The following is a 20,919-nucleotide window of genomic DNA, read 5'->3' on the forward strand; positions in this document are numbered from 1 at the left end:
CAAATCAAGACCATTCCATTCACCAAGTGATTCCAGGAGTCTGGAAAGGTCTGAAGCGGTCAAACTGTAGAAAACTAGGGGCGCCCTAAGTGCGGCTGGTTCCCCGCCCTCCCAGCTCCAGGACAGAGGAGTGCTGAGTGCTGAGTGCTGAGTGCTGAGTCCTGTCTCTGCCTTGACTGAAGAGCTTCTCCCTCCTTCGATTTTTCACAACCTGGTTGTCCACAATTTCAAATTTCCTCCTGGTGGAGGGAATCTCCTCCCCCCCCCCCACAACTGGACTGGGAAGAACCCCCCCCCCCAGCTCCTCGTCACTCGGCAGGAGAGAAAGAAAGGCCTGTCCAGCCGCTGGACCCCCACTTAGGGTGGCTGGGCGGGGCGGGGCCGGGGCGGGGGGCTCCGCCCACAGCTGTCCAGTGGCGTCCGAGGCCGGCTTGCGGTTGGCCACCAGAGGCATCCATCTTCCGGGACGAGCCTTGGCGTTCCCTCGCCTCGCTTGCAGGGACTGAGTGAGGGCGGAGCGGGGCACCGCCAAGAGCGCGATCCTCTCCCGAGACCCCTGCCCCGGCCAGCGGGAGCGGCGAGGGGCCGCGGGAGTCAGCGCCACCCGGGCGCTTCGCTCGGCGCGGGGCGGAGAGCCGGGCCACCGGCCGGCAACTTGGCGGCCGCAGGGGGCGCGGCTCCGGCGGGCGGCGCGTGTGTTAGTCACCTGCTGCCTCCGGGGGGCAGCAGCGGAAAAGGGGACGAGGCGACAGCTCCAGCGCGCCCGCGGCCAGAAGAAGCCGTGGAGCCTCGAGGCGCCGGCGACTGCCGAGACCTCAACTCTGCTGTGGGCTGCGCCCAGGGCGCGATCCAGCCGCCACCTCCCGAATCCAACGCGAGGACGAGAGCTCCGGGATCGCGGGCCCTAAGGCCTGGCGGGGACGATCGCCAGAGGGTCAGCCCCAGCTGCATCCACCCGTCTCCAACCTCCCAGCCTGGGTGGGACCACAGAGTGCCGGCGTCTGGAGGAGGCAGGAAGGGACGGTCCCGGTGTCCCAGGCGGGCGCGTTTATCTGGTCCTCCCCGGGGTCCCCGGTGCGCGTCTCTTAACAATGGTGCGGATCGCCGGCGCGAGCCCCGCGTCCGCCCAGCGGCCGTAGAGGAAGTGGCAGCGCTCGGGGTGGGGTGGACCGGGAGACGCCCCCCGCTCCCCAGCCATTCGCTCGCCGGAGTTTGCGCGTCTTGGCCTCGCCGGCCTCGGGTTCCTCCACCGGATCATCGACGGCGGCTCGATCCCGAGAGTATGGTGCCAGCGCCCGGGTTAATCTAGTTCTCGATTCACTCCTTCTTCCTCCTCCTGCTCCTCTCCCTTCTCCTCCCCCTGCATCTCCTCCTCCTTCTCCTCCTCCCCCTCCCTCCTCTTTCCCCTCCCGCCCCGGCTGCCTCTGGGTTCCCCTGGCGTGTGGGAGCGAGCGCAAAAACTCTGCCTCTCCGAGGAGACCGGCTGGTGACCACTGGACAGAAACCCGGAACAAGCCGGAGAATGTCCACCCCGAGCCGATTCAAAAAGGACAAAGAGATCATCGCCGAGTATGAAAGTCAAGTCAAAGGTAAGGATGGGAGCGGCTGGCCCGGCTCCTTTTGTGTGGTTTCTTGTCATTGTGCTCTTGGAGTTTGCCTGTGGAAGGAACTTGGGGTCGGCGTGGGAGGAAGGTGATGGAGGGGTGGGGTGTGTGGGGGGATCAGATGGAGCTGTGGCTGAACCCTTCACACACACACACACACACACACACACACACATACACACACACAGGCACACACCCCTTCTCCCCCGTGGGTGGGGCTGGTCACCAATCCTCCACTCCAAGCTCCAATCCCAGTCCCATCAAACCCACCGGGAACTGTAGCCCTGGCGGTGGTTTTCCCCTGGGTGCCGGCTCGCATCTCCCATTGGGAGACAGCCGGGCTTGAACTTAACCACCTTGAGCTGACAATTGACCAGGGGAAGGCCAGGAGCGCCGTGGGGGGGGGGGGAACGGGGGTGTTCCAGCTCGGGGATCGCAGTCATCATTCTTCTTACATGAAATCATTGTCAAGGCAGGGGTTTTGTTTAGTGATTCCCCCCCCCACACACACACCCCTTTCCAGTGCTCGGACTGGACAGCCTGGGGTGTTAGAGCATCGCCCAGTGAACCCTATTTCAGATATTCACACTTGTCTCTTTATTAGGGCAAGTCAGCACCCCCCTCCCCATTTTTTTTTTTAATGAGATAGCTCCCAGAGAGAGCCTGGCAGTTAAATACAGCAGTGACTTGATGGATCTGACTCCTCCTTTATCACTGGCTGGAATCCAGGGCCATCTTTCACACGCGCCAAGAACCTTGCTTTATCATGGACAGGGGAGAGGCACCTGCGTGTAAAATGCATGTTTGGACATTTGATCAGAGGCTTCGATCCTAGGACTGTGCCGGCCAAGGAGGGAAACTGAATTAAGATCTATTAAGCATTTTTACTTTCTGTATATTGTGGCTAAATATATACACATCTATATTTTTTCTCTTCTATTAAGTATTTTGGTTTGCCACTAAGGTGTTCGCTAAACATATATGTGTGTGCTGGCTGGCTTTTATGTGTTTATATGTGAGCTCTCTGGTTTAGACAATGGGAAGAGTGTTGAGATCTTGGTGGCTCCTTATGTATACAAGGCGAAGTTGAAAAGAACTGCTACATTGTCGACACACCTGTGTTTGTGGGTATACCCTCTTGGGAAAGATCAGAGAGAACACATCATTCTACTTGCTTCAGGGAAGTGGTGGAGATGGAGCGTTCTATTGTGGGATCAAGTTTTGAGACTGCTGGGAGTTATGAGACGGCCTGTGGAGGTGGCGGTGGGGTTGAGGGTGGGGAGGGGCGTTTTCCAAGTATGAAAGCCAATGGGGAGCCCACTCCCACGGCCACAGCAGCCACACCTGAGATGGCCCACGGGAGATTCCTTTGCGCTGCCCCCTAGAGTGAAGTGAAGCTAAACGTTCAGGACACAGGATTGTTGTTGTTTTTTTTTTCTTTTAAATTTCTGCCTAGAATTAAGATAATTTATACTCATAAGGACTTGTCGCTGTGTTTTGGAAGCTGTGTCAGGTAGAGAAGCAATGATTTTCTTAGAGCTAGGGAAACTTTGTAATGAGGATTACCTTTCTTTTCATACATAAGAAGTCTACAAATGGCTGAAAGCCTTTCATTCTAAGGCAGTATTCTCTTGGTCAAAACCACTATGCCCCCTGTACCTGTCTCTCAGCTGGATGTCAGATCTTCAGCAACCCCTGCTTTCCTGCTGCTTGAAGCATTGACTGGTAGCTTTTTTTTTTTTTTTTTTAATGGGTCTTAGGGCTTGAATTTGGCCTGGGTGCTGTCCCTGAACTCAACTCTACAGCTCAAGGCTACCATCCTACCCTTGAGCCAGGCCCCATTTCCCATTTTCTAGAGGTTAACTGGAGATAAGTCTTAGGTTCTTTTGTGCTGCGGCTGGCTCTAAACCTTGATTCTCAGATCTCAGCTTCCTGAGTACTGAGTACTGGCATGAGCCACTACATCCGACTTTGAATGGTAGTTTTTATTTCCACACACGTATTCTGGTTTAGTTATCTCCGCTTTCAGGTTTACGATCAACTCACTTAGAAAAAAAAGAAAAAGAAGTTTCTTGTTTTGTTTTTATTTTTTCTAGTGTGTAAGTTCTGTTGTTTTGTGGTTACTTGTATGCTTGGGATTTATAGTATTTATTAAAAATCAATAAGGCCCTGTGTATTGTCACACACTTGTAAACGCTGCTACTCGGGGAACACTGGTAGAATGATCACAGTCAGTCTGAGGCCACTCTTACTTCTCTACTCCCAGCCTCTCCCTCCCAAAAATGCAACCATTATTTTTTTTAAAAAATGACTAAAGAAAAAGGATTCAAGTGGCAAGAGTACCAGAGAGCCTGAGTTCAAACCCCAGGATTGCCTAAGAAATTAATTCTGGGCAGGAATTTGGCCTAGTGTAGAGTGCTTGCCTAGCATGCACAAAGACCTGGACTCAATCCCTTGATACCACATACATAGAAAAAGCCAGATATAGTGCTGTGGCTCAAGTGGTAGAGTGGCCTAGCTTTGAGAAAGGCCAATGACAGTGCTCAGTCCTTGAGTTCAAGCCCCAGGACTGGCAAAAAAGAAAGGAAGAAAGAAAGAAGGAAAGAAGGAAAGAAAGAAAGAAAGAAAGAAAGAAAGAAAGAAAGAAAGAAAGAAAGAAAAAGAAATTAACTCAATGAAATGATGAAATATGATACAAGGTGTTTTCCAAAGCCAATCCGAGGGAAAATTATGAACACCAGGAAAGGAATGTTTTGAAAAGGAATTCTCTTTTACAAAAAGTGACCTTTGCCTTCTTTTCCTCCAGTGCTCTTCCCTTACACACCCTGGAGTCTTGGCTGCAGGACTTCCCTGTACCTGCCCTTCCCTGCCCTGTGGCTACACTTTATCTTCCCTAGTAATCCTTTCACTCACTGCTAGAGTCTGAAGATAATTCATTCATGTGCAAACTTGGTAATGGGAGATAGGAGGTGGAGGAATCCCTGGGGACCAATTTACCTTGGCTCCTAGACTAAGTAGAGGGGAAAGTGGGTGAGTAATGCCTTGGAGCCCTCCAGAAAGATAGCATGGGAGGCCAGACTCCTATTTTCTGTTTTCTGTTGCTGGGGTGCCCCTTGAAGTGTGAACATTTTAACTTGTGAGTACCTGCCCCAATTGGAAAGATCTAGACTTTTGGTGTTTGTGTTTGGAACAGCCTATTTTAGCTAACCACTTCCTCTGATGATAAACAAAAGTAACTGATGTATTTATTTGCTGAAGGATACCTTGGCAGTGTTAGACTTCACACAGAAATCTCTTCCCCACGGGCAGGGTCATGTCTTCCCATTGGGTAGAATCTAGGTGGATGGATGTTTACAAAAACCATTTTGATTCCATGTGATCATTTCATCTTCCAGCTTAGAATTGGAGTATTGTCCTAGAGCCCTGACAACAACTGTGTTTATCTCAGGATTTCTGAGATAATATCTTGATCTTAAGGAATGATTCCTGATATGGGATTTTTACCACTATGTAGTTACTTTGCTAAGGTTTGGGCAACCTCCTCCTCCTCATCATCATTTATTCATGAAGGAACACAGGCATTAGTAAAAGAACACAATTAGGGCACATTCATTTCTCCTGAAAAATGAGTTTTCTTATCCTATGGTCTTTGAATCTGATTGAAGATGTCCATTACTTTGTAGACCCAAAAAGCTAAGATCAGGAGCATCATAGTTCAAGGCTATCCTTATGGAAAAGTTGCTGAAACATCTTCCCATCCAATAAAAAGCCAGGTACAACAGTGTATGTCTGTCACGCTAGCTACACAAGAAGTGTCCATAAGAAGTGTCAATCAGTGTCCAGGCTGGCCCGGGGGGGGGGGGGGCGGGGGGAAGCAATACACTATTTAAAAAAATAATGAAAAGGAAAATGATTGGGCTCAAAGGATAGAATGCCTGCTTAGGCAAGTGCAGAGCCTGATTTCAAACACCAGTTCTACTCCCCCAAATAATAATACACTTCAGTTGTGGGGCTTGAACTCTGGGCCTGGGACCTGTCCCTAAGCTCTTCAGCTCAGCTCTAGTGCTCTACCACTTTGAGCCACAGTGCTACTTCCAGTGTTCTGGTGGTTAATTGAAGACAAAAGTCTCATGGACTTTTTGTGCCAGGGCTGGCTTTGACCTGTGATCCTTCAGATCTCAGCTTCCTCGGTAGCTAGGATTAGAGACATGAGCCACCAGTGCCCAGCTCATTTCATAATCTTTTTTGAAAAGAAAATGTTTTAAGATTAATGTAACAATGAAAACAAAAACACTTAGCCTTGCTAATTTACTTTCACTTCACTAGAAAATAGAAAATATTTGGGTAGGAGAAATCAATATGTCTCCAATACAAGGTAGTTCAAGGCTTCACTAAACATTTGTTGAATGACTAAATTAAGGTTTGGGGAACACAATTTGTTCTAGTATCAATTAATATGGTGCTCATTCAGAATTATCTAGAGCATGCCACCCTGTATTGCCTCAACATTTACAACTTCTTTAGAAAGTCACAGAGCTGGAAACAATCATATGTGTTCCATAGTTAACTAAGTTCTACCAGAGAACCAATGAATGGCTACACACAGAATGTTAGCCAGTCCTTAACAATGGTTTTTGAAGAAAAAATTTTATGATATAGTGAATTATGTTAGACTAGCTAAGCAGAAAAAAAGCCTATAAAATGATTGTGTAAATATTCAAATGAAAGATAATCATACCACAGCTCAAATTATTGGGCACTGGCAACGGACCAGTCAACAATTATTACTGCTTTCAATGGAAATACTAAGCTTTACCGGTACCTGTGGACCTATAATGCCTAAACAGGAGACTTGTCTGCCTAGCTGCCTTGCTTGGTGTATCTAATACTTTTTTGTATTTTTGGACTACAGTACAGTATAATCACCTATTGGTAAATTTGCAGACTCAGTGTAGGAAGCTAGCTTTCCGCCTGATCCAACTTCAGGATGGAAGTGAGCAAAAGGAAATTCAAGCAAAGCTTAGATGTTCTGTTTTTTCTCTATCTCATCTAGGTTGATCTGGGCTGATCCTTTGGTAATCAGGTTCGTCCAGGACAATTACCTGCTTCTTGATTGCTTGAAATTCATTAGTTAGTACATCTTTCGACGATAGCCTCTCCCAGCTGACTTCCTTCAATGAGGTCCTGGCTTCTACTTTTTAATCTAAAGCTCCCAACCATGTTATCATCTTATAAAACCATCAAGGGATTGATCTATTGATCCAGTCTGAGCCCTCAGTTACTTCCCAAAGCCCATCAGCTCACAGCTAGACCCCAATATGTGTACCTATGGGTGGACACTACTGAAACCATAATGTCCCCTGGTGTCCATAGACAGGAGGAGCTCTTTGTATACTTGCCAGGTCATGGAGAATGTGTGTGCTCACTTTACTTGGTAATGTCAAGCTTCTTCCCCCAATGGCTGGAACATATATTCTTACCAGTACAGAATAATAGCACCCAGAATGAACCAATGTATTTGTGAGGGTAGAGCCCAATCTATTGTAAAAAAAGAAAAAGAAAAAAAAGTGCCTTAAAAATCTAGATGTTAGAGGGTAACACTGTCCAAAAAGAAATGTACTCATTCCCTTATTTATATAACCATAACCCTTCTGTACATCACCTTTACAATAAAATTTATCATTAAAAATAACAAAAGTTAGATGTTTCTTCCCTATTCAGTTTGCACTATTAGAGGTATGCAACACAGGATACCAGGAGATCTTCACTAGGGATCCTTCCATGATGTGATTCTTTTTTTTTTGTGGGGCATGAACTTGGCTTGGGTGCTCTCCCTGGGCTCTTCAGCTCAAGGCTATCACTCTACCCCTGGGCCTGGGCATTGTCTCATTGTCCCTGAGCTCTTCAGCTCAAGGCTACCACCCTACCTTTGAGCCAAGCCCCACTTCCCATTTTCTTTTTTTTCTTTTTTTGGTATTTTTTAAAATTGTAATTAATGGAAGGGTTACATTATATTAGCCCCAATTCCCATTTTCTAGAGGTTAATTGGAGATAAGAGTCTCAGGTCCTTTTGTGCCTGAGTTGGCTTTGACTGTTGATCCTCAGATCTCAGCCTCCTGTGTAGCTAGGATTACAGGCGTGACACTGCACCCGGCCCATGCTGTGATTCTTTATAGATTTGTGTGGTGTGAGAAGCTCAAGGTGTAAGGATTTGGGGAATAGAAATGCATAATGAAGAGAAGTGATGTAGCACATCCAAACTTTTCTGAATGATCAGGTTGCTGTGGGGAATTCTCTGAGGACTTGACATTGCCACCTTCACCATCAACACTTGCTGGGGACAACTATCTTTTCCTTGAGGAGGTACTTCTGTCTCTCTATCCCTAGTAATCTGCTCCTTCTCCAAGCCTGGCATAAAGAGTTACTTTAACCCCAGGCCCTACATGGAGGTGGCATCCTCCCATCTTCTTGGGATCATGCTTAAGGTGCCAGTTCCTGGAATGGCATTTCTAACTTCCTCCACAACTGGTCTGTGGGAAGGGCACTGGACTTCCACCCTTAGCTTTTCTTATTCTGAAAGTATGGCTTACCCAAACATCTTCCTCCCATCTTCTCTGGCAATTACCATAGAACTATAGGTGTCTAATGATCTGAAATTGGACTATCTTCACTTTGGATGTCTGCCTGTGAAATTTCGTGTGTTTTCAGAATGGAATTAAACCTTTAAATGGTATTTACGCAGGGGAAGGAGTAGGAGGAAGTCAATTTTCTTTCACATATGTAATGGTTGCCTGCATTTGTCTCTAGATAATTTGTGCCAGCCAAAAAAATTTTCTTCTGCCAGGATCAATGACAGCTCCAGTACAGGGACAATGCAGTCAGATTATAATCTCCAACCTCCTAGAGAGAAAGTCCCAAGAAGTGGGGCTGGGAGTTTGGCCTATTGGTAAGAGTGCTTGCCTAGCATGCACGAAGATCCAGGTTCAATTTCTCGGTACCACATATGTAAAAAAAGAAAGCTGGAAATGGAGCTATGGCTCCCGTGGTACAGTTCTAGCCTTCAGAAAGCCCAAGAACAATGCTAAGGCCTCGAGATCATGGTCCAGGACTGACAAAAACAAAAACAACAACAACAAAAAAAAACCCCAAAAAACTACCAAACAAAATGAAAGTCCAAGAAGTTAGTTGCTTCAGAGCAGATCAGTCTAGTCTATGAGGACGGATCCGTAAGTATCCTTGAGACCATGTAGAGTTGCATGGAGCACAATTTATTGAAGGACTTTCTGACAGAAAATTACAGTAGGATTCCATACAATTCAGGTCAGAAAGAAGTTACCAGGTTAATCTTAAGATATTATCAACAGGCAGACATATTCTTGGGGCCAGAGTCTGACTGTAAAGCTCCACATAGCATTCTGATTTTTTTTTTTTTTTTGCCAGTCCTGGGCTTGAGCTCAGGGCCTGAACACTGTCCTTGGACTTTCTCAAGGCTAGAGCTCTACCACTTGAGCCTCAGCACCACTTCTGGCTTTTTTCTATATATGTGGTACCGAGGAATCGAACCCGGGTCTTCATGCATGCTAGGCAAGCACTTTAACCACTAGGCCAAACTCCCGGCCCCAGCACTCTGATTGTTTTTTCTGTTTATAGTTTGTTGGGAAAGTATGCCAGGAAAAGTCATTAGGGTTATGACAATGATAGTGGTTATAACTCAAGATAGTGGCAGTTAAGCCAGACTGAATCCACGTTACTGAAGCAATGGATTCACCACTGCTGGAAGACCGAGTTCTACTCATTCTGTTTTGTGTGTTTTTGTTTGTTTGTTTTTAGAGGAGAGGTTGATAAAAAAATAGAAAGAACTGGGTTAGAGTGCTTCCCTTTCTAGAAGGCACTAGAAGTGACACAAACTGGATTTTTATTGGCAGACTCTGTGGCTTGCCTATTTTGTGGCTGCTTTACTATTTACGGTTTTCACTTTTATCTTCTACAAGACAGATGGTGGATGCATCCCTTGCTAATAATGTAGCTCTGAAAGGTGGTGTGTTTTGAGGATTTCATGAAGGGAATATGTTAGCTTTTGTGTACCTTAGAAAAGTTTCCTGGTTTCAGAAAGGAGAAAATTAATAAATACACTTCCAGATTGTCACTGCATTGGGCATTGAGCATCTGTTAGACTTACATAGAGAGTGTTTATGGGAACTCTGCAATGCATTACCAAAAGTTTATATCTGGAAAATTTCCAGACTATGTTTTTCTCCAATTTAACATTTTAATTATACACATTTATCTGCATCCTGCAAATGCATAATCTACAAGTAAATACCTTCCTTTGAAGCTGGGAGATCTGCTCTCCCACACTTAGACCAAAAGTATAGGCTTGGAATTAAACCATGTACAGTAATGTACACAAAATGATGTGTACCATTAAGCACAGTAAAAATTACTTGTATTGTCTTCATGGCCATTCCTCTTTTAGATTTTTCTGATTTTCTTGAGAGCTTCTTTGGAGGTTCTAGCAGGGGAGCGTAGCTGTCTGTATAACCATGTACCCTTGACTAAAGACCCATCCACCTCTATTGGAGATGGTTGTCCTCTTCCACCAAGCACGCAGCTTCAGGAGGGACACACATGGAGCGCATGGAGCGGAGAGAGAGGAAGGGGACACCCACCTAGCCAGCCAGATCAGCTGAATCAACCCTGGCCATCAGTGGGGTGACAATGTGGCAGCCAGATTGCCCTCACATCTGGGAGATATTTCTGATTTACTTATAACGACACATCCCATTTTCTAATCTCATTCATCACTTGAAAAAAAAATCCCAGTTAGATCAGTGTGTATGTAATAGACTTAATCCTGACAAAGCTAAACCATCACTAAAGATTGTAGATTTTAGTAGTTCTTTAGAAAAGCATGTAGCCAGTCATCAGAAAGTAAGCCAAGTCCAGTCTTGGAAAGATATCTTAGTGGTCTTTCTAAAACTTTTATTTACAAAGGGGATAATTTGTTATACCTCCTTGCATCATGATTGTTAGTGTCTCCAGGGCTAATGCATTCCATTTTCTATGTGTGTATGATTGAAGCTACAGGTATGAATTGCCCTGCTGTAGTTGTTCATTAAGGGTTGCCAAAAATAAATCATCTGCCACACAAATGAAGAGAACCTTCCCTATTGGATCTGTCTGTCAGAGGCATAATCTGTTCCTTTGCTTCCAGAGAGAACATACATGTATGATGCTCTAGTTGTTTTGTGTTGCTAAGATAGAATTCCACAGACTAGGTAATGGATAATAAACGAATTTATTGGCTCATGGTTATAAAGGATACAAAATCAAAGATGAGAGGGCTGGCATCTGATGAGGGCCTTCATGTTTCCTCATCTCAGTGCAGGAGAGTAAAGAGAGAAGGGAAGAGGGAGGAAGAAAGAACAGGGAAGGAAAGGGGAGGGGAAGAGAGGGAAGAGAAGGGAAGGAAAGGGAAGGGAAGGGAGAAAGATGCAATTTGTGGAAAAGTAGTAGAAACATCCTATACTGGAACAAATACTCTTTATTACTCTTGCATTCTGCCCCTGTGAATAATAAAAGTTGCTGCCATAGCCCCTTTGTTGCTCCAATAGACTGGTGGTTGCCAGTGAGAAAGCTCCCATCCTGGAGGAAGCTCTTTTTTTTATTTAATCCGAGTCTTCCCTTCCCTTTCTGTTGTTGGTCTTTGTATGATGTTAAGTTTCAGGTAGAGCTATGCAACCCAGGCCAAATCCACCGGAGAGTTTGTTTAAGCAGCTTTTTAGGGCCTCACCCAAGCCCAAACATTTGCTTTTCCCAGGTGTTGTCTCTGTGGGTCAGGGACCACATTTTAGGAATCATTACAGTAAAAATCAAAGCAATTTTGTAATTTCCTCAAGTTAGCCAATTTAGATGCTAATTTTCCTCCCAATTTCCCTAAGATCTTTACTTCTCTTATAATTACTCTCCGTTCCTATAAATGGACATTCAATCTTGGCAATTGACGATGATAGATAATGAATGCATCTTCTCTCTGGCTTTGCTTTTTCTCCTCCAGTTTCAAATTCTGTTACTTTCTGAAATTAATAAAGGGCCTTTCACAGCAGGGCTAAATTAGAAAGTAAAGTAGGGTCATGATGTGTGAGCCCTTGAGGAATGAAGCTTTAGTTCCTTTGCAAATGTGGAACGGAAGAAAGGGACGAAACCTAGGGCCACAGGTCCTTCGTGAGTTCCTTCAGTGTGTGTTGGCTGTCTGTCTTAACCAGCTCTGAAGACAGGAAGCTGCCTTTGCACTTGATCTGAGAATACCTCAAGAACAAGTGTGTGTGTGTGTGTGTGTGTGTGTGTGTGTGTGTGTGTGTGTGTGTGTGTGTGAGAGTGAGAGAGAGAGAGGGAGAGCGAGAGAGAGATACACACAGGGGTTCTGGGGTTTGAACTCAGGGTCTGTTCAAAGCTAGACAGAGCGCTCCTACTCAAACCACAGCACCACTCAGCTTTTTCTGAGTACTTTATTGGAGGTAAGAATCTCATAGATGTTCCAGCCAAGGCTAGCTTTGAACTGCAATCCTCAGACCTCAGCCTTCTAAGTAGTTAGGATTACAGGCATGTGTTACCAGTGTCTGGCAAGATGTTGTGTGGAGGGACTCCCATTTCATAAGTAAGGCAATGTGTGTACTACTTTTTGGACACTGTCACTCCTTCCTTTCACTTTCCTCCCATTTCCCTCTCCCATTCTGACCTACAGTCGCATAGTTCATTTTGCACAGATTGTACACTAAACCCTATGACTGTATGTGTTCACTCTTCCTCCCTCCATTTCTGTGCCCCCCTTGCCTCCCCTGAAGGGATCCCCCCAAATCCAAAGCACAAATAAATACCATCACCACCAGCACCCCTGACTCCCCGATGCTTCCACCGTATTTTTTATTAAAGAATTTATTAACCTTGATTTTTATATCATTTCAAATGATGCATTTAACAAACAAGTTCCACCATATTTTTAAGATGATTGAAGGACTTACTTGAGGGTTACCGGCCCCAACTTTTTAACAATAAGTACACTGTGGAGGAAAATATTAATTCTGCCCTAAAGGAATGTGATGAAAACTCATTGGAGAGACATGTGGGGAGACTTTGATGGATGAGTAGGAGTGCTTGAAGCAAAGAAGAGCATTCGAGGTAACGAAGAGGCTCCGCCTTCACTAATATACTTCCTTTAAAGGAAGAAGTGATAGAGTCCTAAATGCTCTGAGCTGAGGTGTGTCCACAAAGGCAGTGCTGGAGCACTTTCACACACATTGTTTAAATCTCACAAGAAGCACATGAGGAAGACACAGCTAACTCCATTTTCCAAATTAGAAAGTAACTGGAGAAGGGTTTTATTTGCAGCCATTATCTAATAGATGCCCTGCTTAAGTATCACAGAAGTGGTGCAGACAAAGAACCATTGGGGGTGAGCCTTGAGCAGAGGGGATTTCATTTAAAAGTCTCTGTCTTGTTCCTTAGCATGTTAAAAGCCTGATTTCCATCTTTGACCTTTGAAATGGAAATCTTGAGTATCTACTGAATTTTCTATTACAGTTGTGACTATTAAAGCATGACTTTGACCAGATACTCGTGGCTCACACCAGTAATCCTAGCTACTCAGATGGTTGAGATCTGAAGCTTGTGGTTCGAAGCCGGCTAAGCAGGAAAGTCTGTGACACTCTTATCTCCACTTAACTACTACTAATGATGATAATAATAATAATAATAATAATAATAATAATAAAGCCAGAAGTGGAGCTGAGGTTCAAGTGGTAGAATATTAAGCTTGAGCAGAAAAACCTCAAGGACAGCACTGAGGCCCTGAGTTCAAGCCCCAGTACTGGCATGCACGGACACACACACACACACACACACACACACACACACACACACAATTATGACTTTGAAGAGTATTTACAGACAAGGAACCTATTTAGGATTTCCCATTATATGAGGAAAACAGATGCAATTAATAAAATAAGATATGCTACACCAAAATATTTAGATCCTTATTTCTGCAAAAATGGGATGGGCAATTTTATGATGTTTTAGTTGTACATTACTATATTTCTGAATTGTTTTCTAATTATGAATTGCATTGATGCTTTAAAAAATGAGCATGTATAAAGCATTAGAGTAATATGCAGTTCCATAGTGAACGCTCAAATATGTGCTCTGCTTGTTGCTATAATATTACTTTTAAATAAGAATAGTTTGATTTTTATTTTTATAACACTCTAGTTATAATTATTTGTGTGGCCACTTGTTTAATCTCTTTCCTCCACAGACTATAGTTCTTGAAGATCATATCTGTCATATCTGTCATGCTCCAGTATTGAGCATGGTACTTGGAAAACAGTAAGTGCTCTGTCAATATTGGTTGGAACCCACCAAGATCAGATTTCTCCTATATTCTCATGTTTCATTTTGTTAATGGGCGGGCCACCAATGGGAAACTGATAGTGTTAACTGTTCCCAATTGAGAATTTCAGTGTTCTTATCAGTGTTGGAATGTAAAATAAATGAAGAAATTATGTAATATTAAGTGGTATGTTGTTGAGCCCAAAGCATATTCACTGATACTTTGTATGTCCCATGCCACTGAATTTATAATGATCCTATCTAGGGGTCTTGTGTGTTCTTTCTTCTCTCCAGCAAATAAAGAATTAAATGGCAGGAAAAGTGGGAGCAGAGGTAAAGTTTAATTGACTGAGAGAGAGAAAAAAAGGCACCTGAGAAGGTGAGCATAGCTTCTTGGCTATTGGCATGTTGGCATAAGACTTCCAAGGAGGACTTCTGGCTGGTGGGGGCATCCTGTGCTTAAAAGGTTGTGTCCATCTGCCTCCCTGGCAAGAAGGAGGACAGTAAGATGGAGGAGAGTACAGGTTTCTCAGAGACGGAGGGAAAGGAGGGGAACTGGAAACTGGAAGCCCGCTTGAAGTGTTCATGGGGTCCACTTTCTATATCCCTTTTAGGAAAGTCACAGCTGTTCAGGCATCTGGCTGGAACTCTGTCCATCTCCCCCAAGGAGAGGGGTATCTGGCTCTTGCACAAATCTACTCCAAGGTTGTTGTCTATGGTAGGGGTCCTGTCTCTGTCTTTCAGAACCTTTAGGAAGAAGAAGAGATGTTGTCTCTGCCAGCTTCTGTCTCTCCTTAACTGCCTTGGTTTTTCTGACTCTTCCTCAATACTTTTAAGTTTTTGAACAAGAACAGCTCAACAACAACAAATAACAACAGCAACAACAACAACAAAGTCATAATCATCTCAAATATCCTCTGGACTTGGAACAAGTAAACGTAAGCATGAGTCCAAGTTTAAACCCCAATACTATCAACATACGAAGGTAGCATAGCAGATGTCAGTGGTTCACTTCCGTAATTCTAGCTACTTAGAAGGTCGACACAGTAGGATTTTGCTTCAAAGTCAACGTGAATGCAAGAGTCCTTGAGACTCTATTTCCAAAATAACTAGCATAAATAATGACTGGAAGTGTGACTCAAGGGATAGAGCACCAGCAGAACAAAACAAGCAATCAAGCAAACTAAAAGGGTGATGCCCTGAGTCCAATGTCTGGTACTGACAAAAAAGAGATAAGAAAAAAAAAAGGAGAAAGGGAGGGTCATTCATATTTCCAACAGCCCAGAAAGTGGGACAATATTTGTTACAGAAGGATCCATAATGTATAAAGGACATAATTTGAATATGTGCTTAATTATAAGTTGAAAGACTTCTGCCATGTACATTGTAATGTATGTAGTGCAGTCTTTACCGTAGGCAGCCACTTCCTGAGGTTTGTTGAGCACCATGAGGAAGTGAGGATCTGAGCAAGAATTCCCAGCTGCTGTTTATCTAAACCAAATGATAAAATTCCTTCATGACAGTAATGTCCTGACAGTAGCATTTGTGGTTTAAAACATAATAATCATGCTTACTGTATATCTGAAATGACTCCACAAAACCGTCTGAAGTGAATGAAATAATACACTTTTAAAGAGTAGTATATGTTTATTTACATGAAGCCAACATTAAAAAAAACTTCAAAGATTTTTTTTTTTAATCACAGTTCTCAGTTTCATAGAATTTAATGGAAAGATGGGAGAGAGGGAAAGTTTTCACTTTTGGAAACAGATATCAGAAGTACAAACTAAGAAAATACTCTCATGTTACCACCATGAAGCTGAGACCCTGTAATTTCGAAACACCTTAGTCTCCACTTGATGGTGATTTTGGGGACCTCGGAAATAGTGGTGAAATACCATAGGCTAGAAAAGAATAATCAGGAAGCTTAATGCAATCAGAACCACAGAGCCTGTGACAAGAAAAATCACATTTGGCAAAGTCTGCTAAGCAACTGCAAATGAATATTAATCGCGTTTTATCAGCTGCTGGTACTGTCTTTATTGCATAATTTGAATATTTATGACCCTGTAAATATGTTTAATGGTAAAACTACAGTGTATGGAACTCAAATTCCAAAAAAACATGCAACCCTTTGATGGAGAAGAATTATGTTTAAATACCACAAAATTCAAGATGCTTCTGCCATTTAGCAGTAGTTTCTGTCCTGTGTGGTAGTATCTTTTCAAGAATACAGTGACAATCAGGATGATAAATGCAAAAATTGTCTTCCAAGACAAACCTGACTTAAGGAATCTATTATTTATGCATATTTATGCTATAGCATTTTTACTTTTGGGGGGATAAATATATAATTTTTTAAGTTCAATATAGTTTAGATTGTTAGGGACTGACTGAACCCTTACTTGCCTGGATATTACCAATGAACTTTTTATGAGTTTGTGTCCTAATCCTGGGGCTTGCACTCAGGGCCTGGGCATTTTCCCTTCTTTTGCCCAAGGCTAACATTCTACCACTTGAGTCACAGTTCCACTTCTAGCTTTTTTTTTTTCTTTGTAGTTTATTGGAGATAAAAGTCTCATAAACTTTTCTGCTTCAGCTGGCTTTGAACCTACAAGTCATTTTGTAAAAAGATTCATTCATGTTAAGTACCCGTGGCTCACACCTATAATCCTAGCTACTCAGGAAGCTGAGATCTAAGGATTGTGGTTTGAAGCCAGACCAGGCAGGAAAGTCCATGAGGCTCTTATCTTTAACTACCAAAAAGCAGGAAGCAGAGGTGTAGCCAAAAAAGCTAAGGGACAATACCTGAGCCCCCGTTCTGCCATAAACACAAAAAGTATTTGTAGAAATTGGACTTTGGAATTTACCAACTCCCCTTAAGGAAAATTCATCATGGGAGTGTATGTGTATGTGTTGTGGGAGAAACTTGACTCTGCTTTTTTTTTCTCGTAAACATAAATCTAGGCAAAGGTAATTTTCTTCTTTGAAAGGGTTGATTGATTCATTGATGATAGCAATACTGAGGTGTGACCTCAGAGACACATGATTCCTTTGAAATACATTTGTTTTCTGAAAGATATAATCTAATAGTATATACATAGTTCACAGCGGAACTTCCTCCCTCAAAACACAATCTGTAGCTATCAGTCACCTTTATTACCTACCTGGTTACTTCATTTGAATTCGCTAATTGAAAAAAAATTCACTCTCATTAAGCTTACTTGCAAATAGCTGGTGCTCTACTACTTGAGCCACACTTCTATTCCAGCATTTTGCAGTTTTTGGAAGTGTTCTCTACCTGGGCTGCCTTTGAATCTCAGTTCTCTGATCTTACCTTCTAAGTAGTTAGGATTAGAGGTACAAACCAGTACTGCCTTGCTAGAGTCTCCAGTATATTTGCAAATGATATTTTATAAAATTTGGGTGTAATTGTTTTTAAGTATTCTTTTTTTTTAAACTCTTAGCCAGAGGCAGTGGCTCATGCCTGTAATCCTAGCTACTTGGGAGGCTGAGATCTGAGGATCACGGTTCAAAGCCAGCCCGGGCACTAAAGACTGTGAGACTCTTATCTCCAATTGATCACTAGAAAAGGGGAATTGGGGCTGTGGCTCAAGGGGTAGGGGGTAGCCTTGAGCTGAAGAGCTCAGGGACAGCCCCTAGGCCCAGAGTTCAAGCCCCACGACCGACCAAAACACACACACACATCACACACACACACACACACACACACACACACACACACACACACACAAGGATAGTTAGATGTGTGGCTGTGTCCTCTGATACAAGAGTGGATGAGGGTGAGGATAAGTTCTGTATCTAGTCTTCACTTTGCTTCTGTTCACATTCACAGATCTGGTACCTCTGTGATTTACCTACATGGCCTCACCTCTGTGGCCTCACTTTGTTTTTTGGATTTGTAAATACATTTTTATGTGTATGTGTGTAAAGTAAACTCACTTCTCTAATCTGCTAGGGTTTTTTTTTTTTAGATCTGTATGATAATTCAGATTAGTGAGATTTTTTTATTTTATTTTATTTTTTGCCAATCCTGGGGTTTGAACTCAGGACCTGAGCACTGTCCTTGGGCTTTCTCAAGGTTTGCACTCTACCACTTGAACCATAGCACCACTTTCATCGTTTTCTGTGTATATGGTACTGAGGAATGGAGCCCAAGGCTTCATGCATGCTAGGTAAGCACTCTACCACGAGGCCACACTCAATGTGTGGACAGTGCCTAGACTGATACCTGGAGTCAGTGATAGTTTGTGTTCACCATGACACAGTTGAAAAAAGAGCCTCCATGTGCTATTGAAACGCTTTGCTTCTTACCATCCACTTGTTGAATTAGCTGGTCAGTACATCCTCCTTTAAAAAAGTTGACAACTTGCTCTAATCAAGTAAATCTCTCAGTTGTGATCAGATCAACAAAGGGAGCCTGACTTGCTTCCTGTCCAATGTAGAGAAGGTTGGTTCCATCAAATGCTTGATTCTAAGGCCTCCAATAAGACTAGGCACCGGTTTATGGACATCATTGTCTCTGCTGCTGTTGCCTTACTAGTCTAGAGTAGAAGTCAACAACCTTTGTTTCTCTAAAGAGTGAGGGAGTAACTTGCTCTTCAGCTCTGCAGTCTATACAGTCTCTCTCAATGCCATCACTGGAGCCAAGGCCAGTCCTAGTTCCTAGTAATACTGTTTTGTAAACACAGATAGTAGTAGTTTGTTGACTTCCAGTACAGATAATTTGAGATTATGTTGGAATCTCCCTTTTAAAAATTAGAGAGGGGGGTAGTGATTTTGGTTCACGCCTGTAATCCTATCTATTCTGGAGGCTCAGATCTGAGGATGGTGGTTCAAAGCCAGCCCAGGCACCTAAGTCCTTAAGTCCAAAAGACTCTTATATCCAGTTAACCACCAGAAAACCAGAAGTGGTGCTGTGGCTCAAGGGGTAGGGCAGTAGCCTTGAGCTGAAGAGCTCATGGACAATGCCCAGGCCCAGAGTTCATGTCCCATGACATAAAAAAAGAGAGACAAATACTTGTCACAGTTACAATAGTTATAATTATTTGGTTTTTCTGTTCATCTGTAGGAATAGGTTGGAGATGATTAGAATGGGTACTCCTTTTTGATTTATAACTGAGTAGATATTAAGTTCTTCTGGACAGTGTTAAGTTTCTGGCTTTGCATCAAGAGAACTTCATCTCCTACACTGCCCAGCTCTTGGATACAAAATCATGGACTTCCAATGAAATATCAGTAGAGATCCCTTTTCTTCTTGGAAAAAATAGATACAATTCTTCCTTGTTGAGTTGCTATGAATGAATGCATGCATTTGAAGTATGGAGCTCAGTTCCTGAAACACACACACTAACAAACCTTAGTTCTTAAAAACTTGAGTTAGAATCACATCTTGGAGGTTAAAATATTTCTCTTTTTAGAAAATTTATCAATAGTTATTTTACATTTTTTGTGTTTTTTGGTGAGGGAAGAAATTCATCTTGATGTATTTATATATTAAAAATTATTTGGACCTATGCCTCCCAGAATAGGGCAATAGGTTTTGAAACTCAGAGCTTTCTGTGCTCACTTGTCTTTTTTCTTCGAGGCTGAGCCATACTTTCACTTCTGAATTTGACTGTTTAATTGGAAATAAGAGTCTCAGGAACATTTCTGTTCAGGCTAGCTTATAACCACAATCTTCAGATTAGCCAGGTAGCTAGGGTTGCAGGTATGAACCACTGATGCCTGTTGTTTTTTTTTTTTTAATTTTTCTGCTTTTTGTCTTTTTTTTCTGTCTTCTAATCTATTAGGAGTCAATGATATTTATAAAATATAGTGAAAGAAATTATTACAACCATAAAGGTACACAAATTATTACAAAAAATAAAGATATATAAAATGTATACACTGTCCTTGACTTTTAAATGAGATCCCCAAAGCCCAAGATTTTTTTCTGCTTATTTCTTGGGAAACTGGTCATAAACTAGATATTTTAATGATATACACAGAGAATCATGTCACTTTGATGAAGATAGAAAAGAGTGGCAGTATTTCATTTGCATAACTACACTCATTTGGGGGAACTCTTACTGATTTCCATCCTTCTCTCTGATCACCCTTCCCATTATCTATATTGTATTGGTCTTCCTTTCTCTGACTACTCCATAGAACTGTGACTTTGAAAAGGGTTTATTTTTCTTTTGCCAGTCCTGGGGCTTGAACTTGGGGCCTGAGCACTGTCTTGAGCTTTCTCAAGGCTAGAGCTCTACCACTTAAGCCACAGCACCACTTCCAGCTTTTTCTATGCATGTGATACCAAGGAGTCAAATCCAGGTCTTTGTGCATGCCAGTCAAGCACTCTACCACTAGGCCAAACTCCCAGCCCCAAGACTCTAAGTCTTATTGACCAGCAAAAAAGGTAGAAGTGTTAATGTTGAGGGCCAAAGTTTAGCAAAAAAAAAAAAAAAAAAAAAAAGAAGAAGAAGAAGAAGAAGAAGAAGAAGAAGAAGAAGAAGAAGAAGAAGAAAGGAAAGAAGGAAGAAAAAACATCCATGTGTGAATGAATGGTGGCTGATGGTTTCCAGGCCTCTCATCAGCCCACCATTACTTATCTGCATATTCTGCACTCTGCCTGGTCCCTCTCAGAAACAAACCAGACTGGGATGGGAGTGGGTGGGGAGAGGAAAGGGAGTCACTCCAGGAGAGTACATTGCTGTCAACACTCTTTCAAATACTTATAACCCAAACAAGTATTGGATATTTTGGGATGTCAAACTATTTTTCTCATCCTTATTTTGTCGCAGATTGTATAATATACTGTTATAGGAAAACAGCCCACAGGGCTGCCACCTTCAAAGCTGTCACATGGGCTTTCTGGAAATTGTCAAGGCCACACCTTGTACTAGTTGAAAGTCAATGGCATTGA

General features: G+C 43.0%; 1 protein-coding gene across 2 annotated transcripts in view; it reads left to right on the forward strand.

The window, feature by feature from the left end:
* The first annotated feature begins 1,261 nt into the window (after positions 1-1,261).
* The window catches only part of Srgap1 (SLIT-ROBO Rho GTPase activating protein 1), a 229,074-nt gene continuing 209,416 nt past the window's right edge, over positions 1,262-20,919 (forward strand). For both annotated transcript variants that reach the window (XM_090327941.1, XM_090327937.1), the window contains exon 1: positions 1,262-1,589. In XM_090327941.1, the coding sequence (XP_090184067.1) occupies positions 1,523-1,589 (67 nt within the window). In that variant the 5' untranslated portion in view covers positions 1,262-1,522. The remainder of the gene's footprint in view (positions 1,590-20,919) is intronic.

This window comes from Megascapheus bottae, chromosome 2 (genome assembly GCF_031878675.1).
Source record: "Megascapheus bottae isolate mThoBot1 chromosome 2, mThoBot2.hap1, whole genome shotgun sequence".
NCBI classification, from domain to species: domain Eukaryota; kingdom Metazoa; phylum Chordata; class Mammalia; order Rodentia; family Geomyidae; genus Megascapheus; species Megascapheus bottae.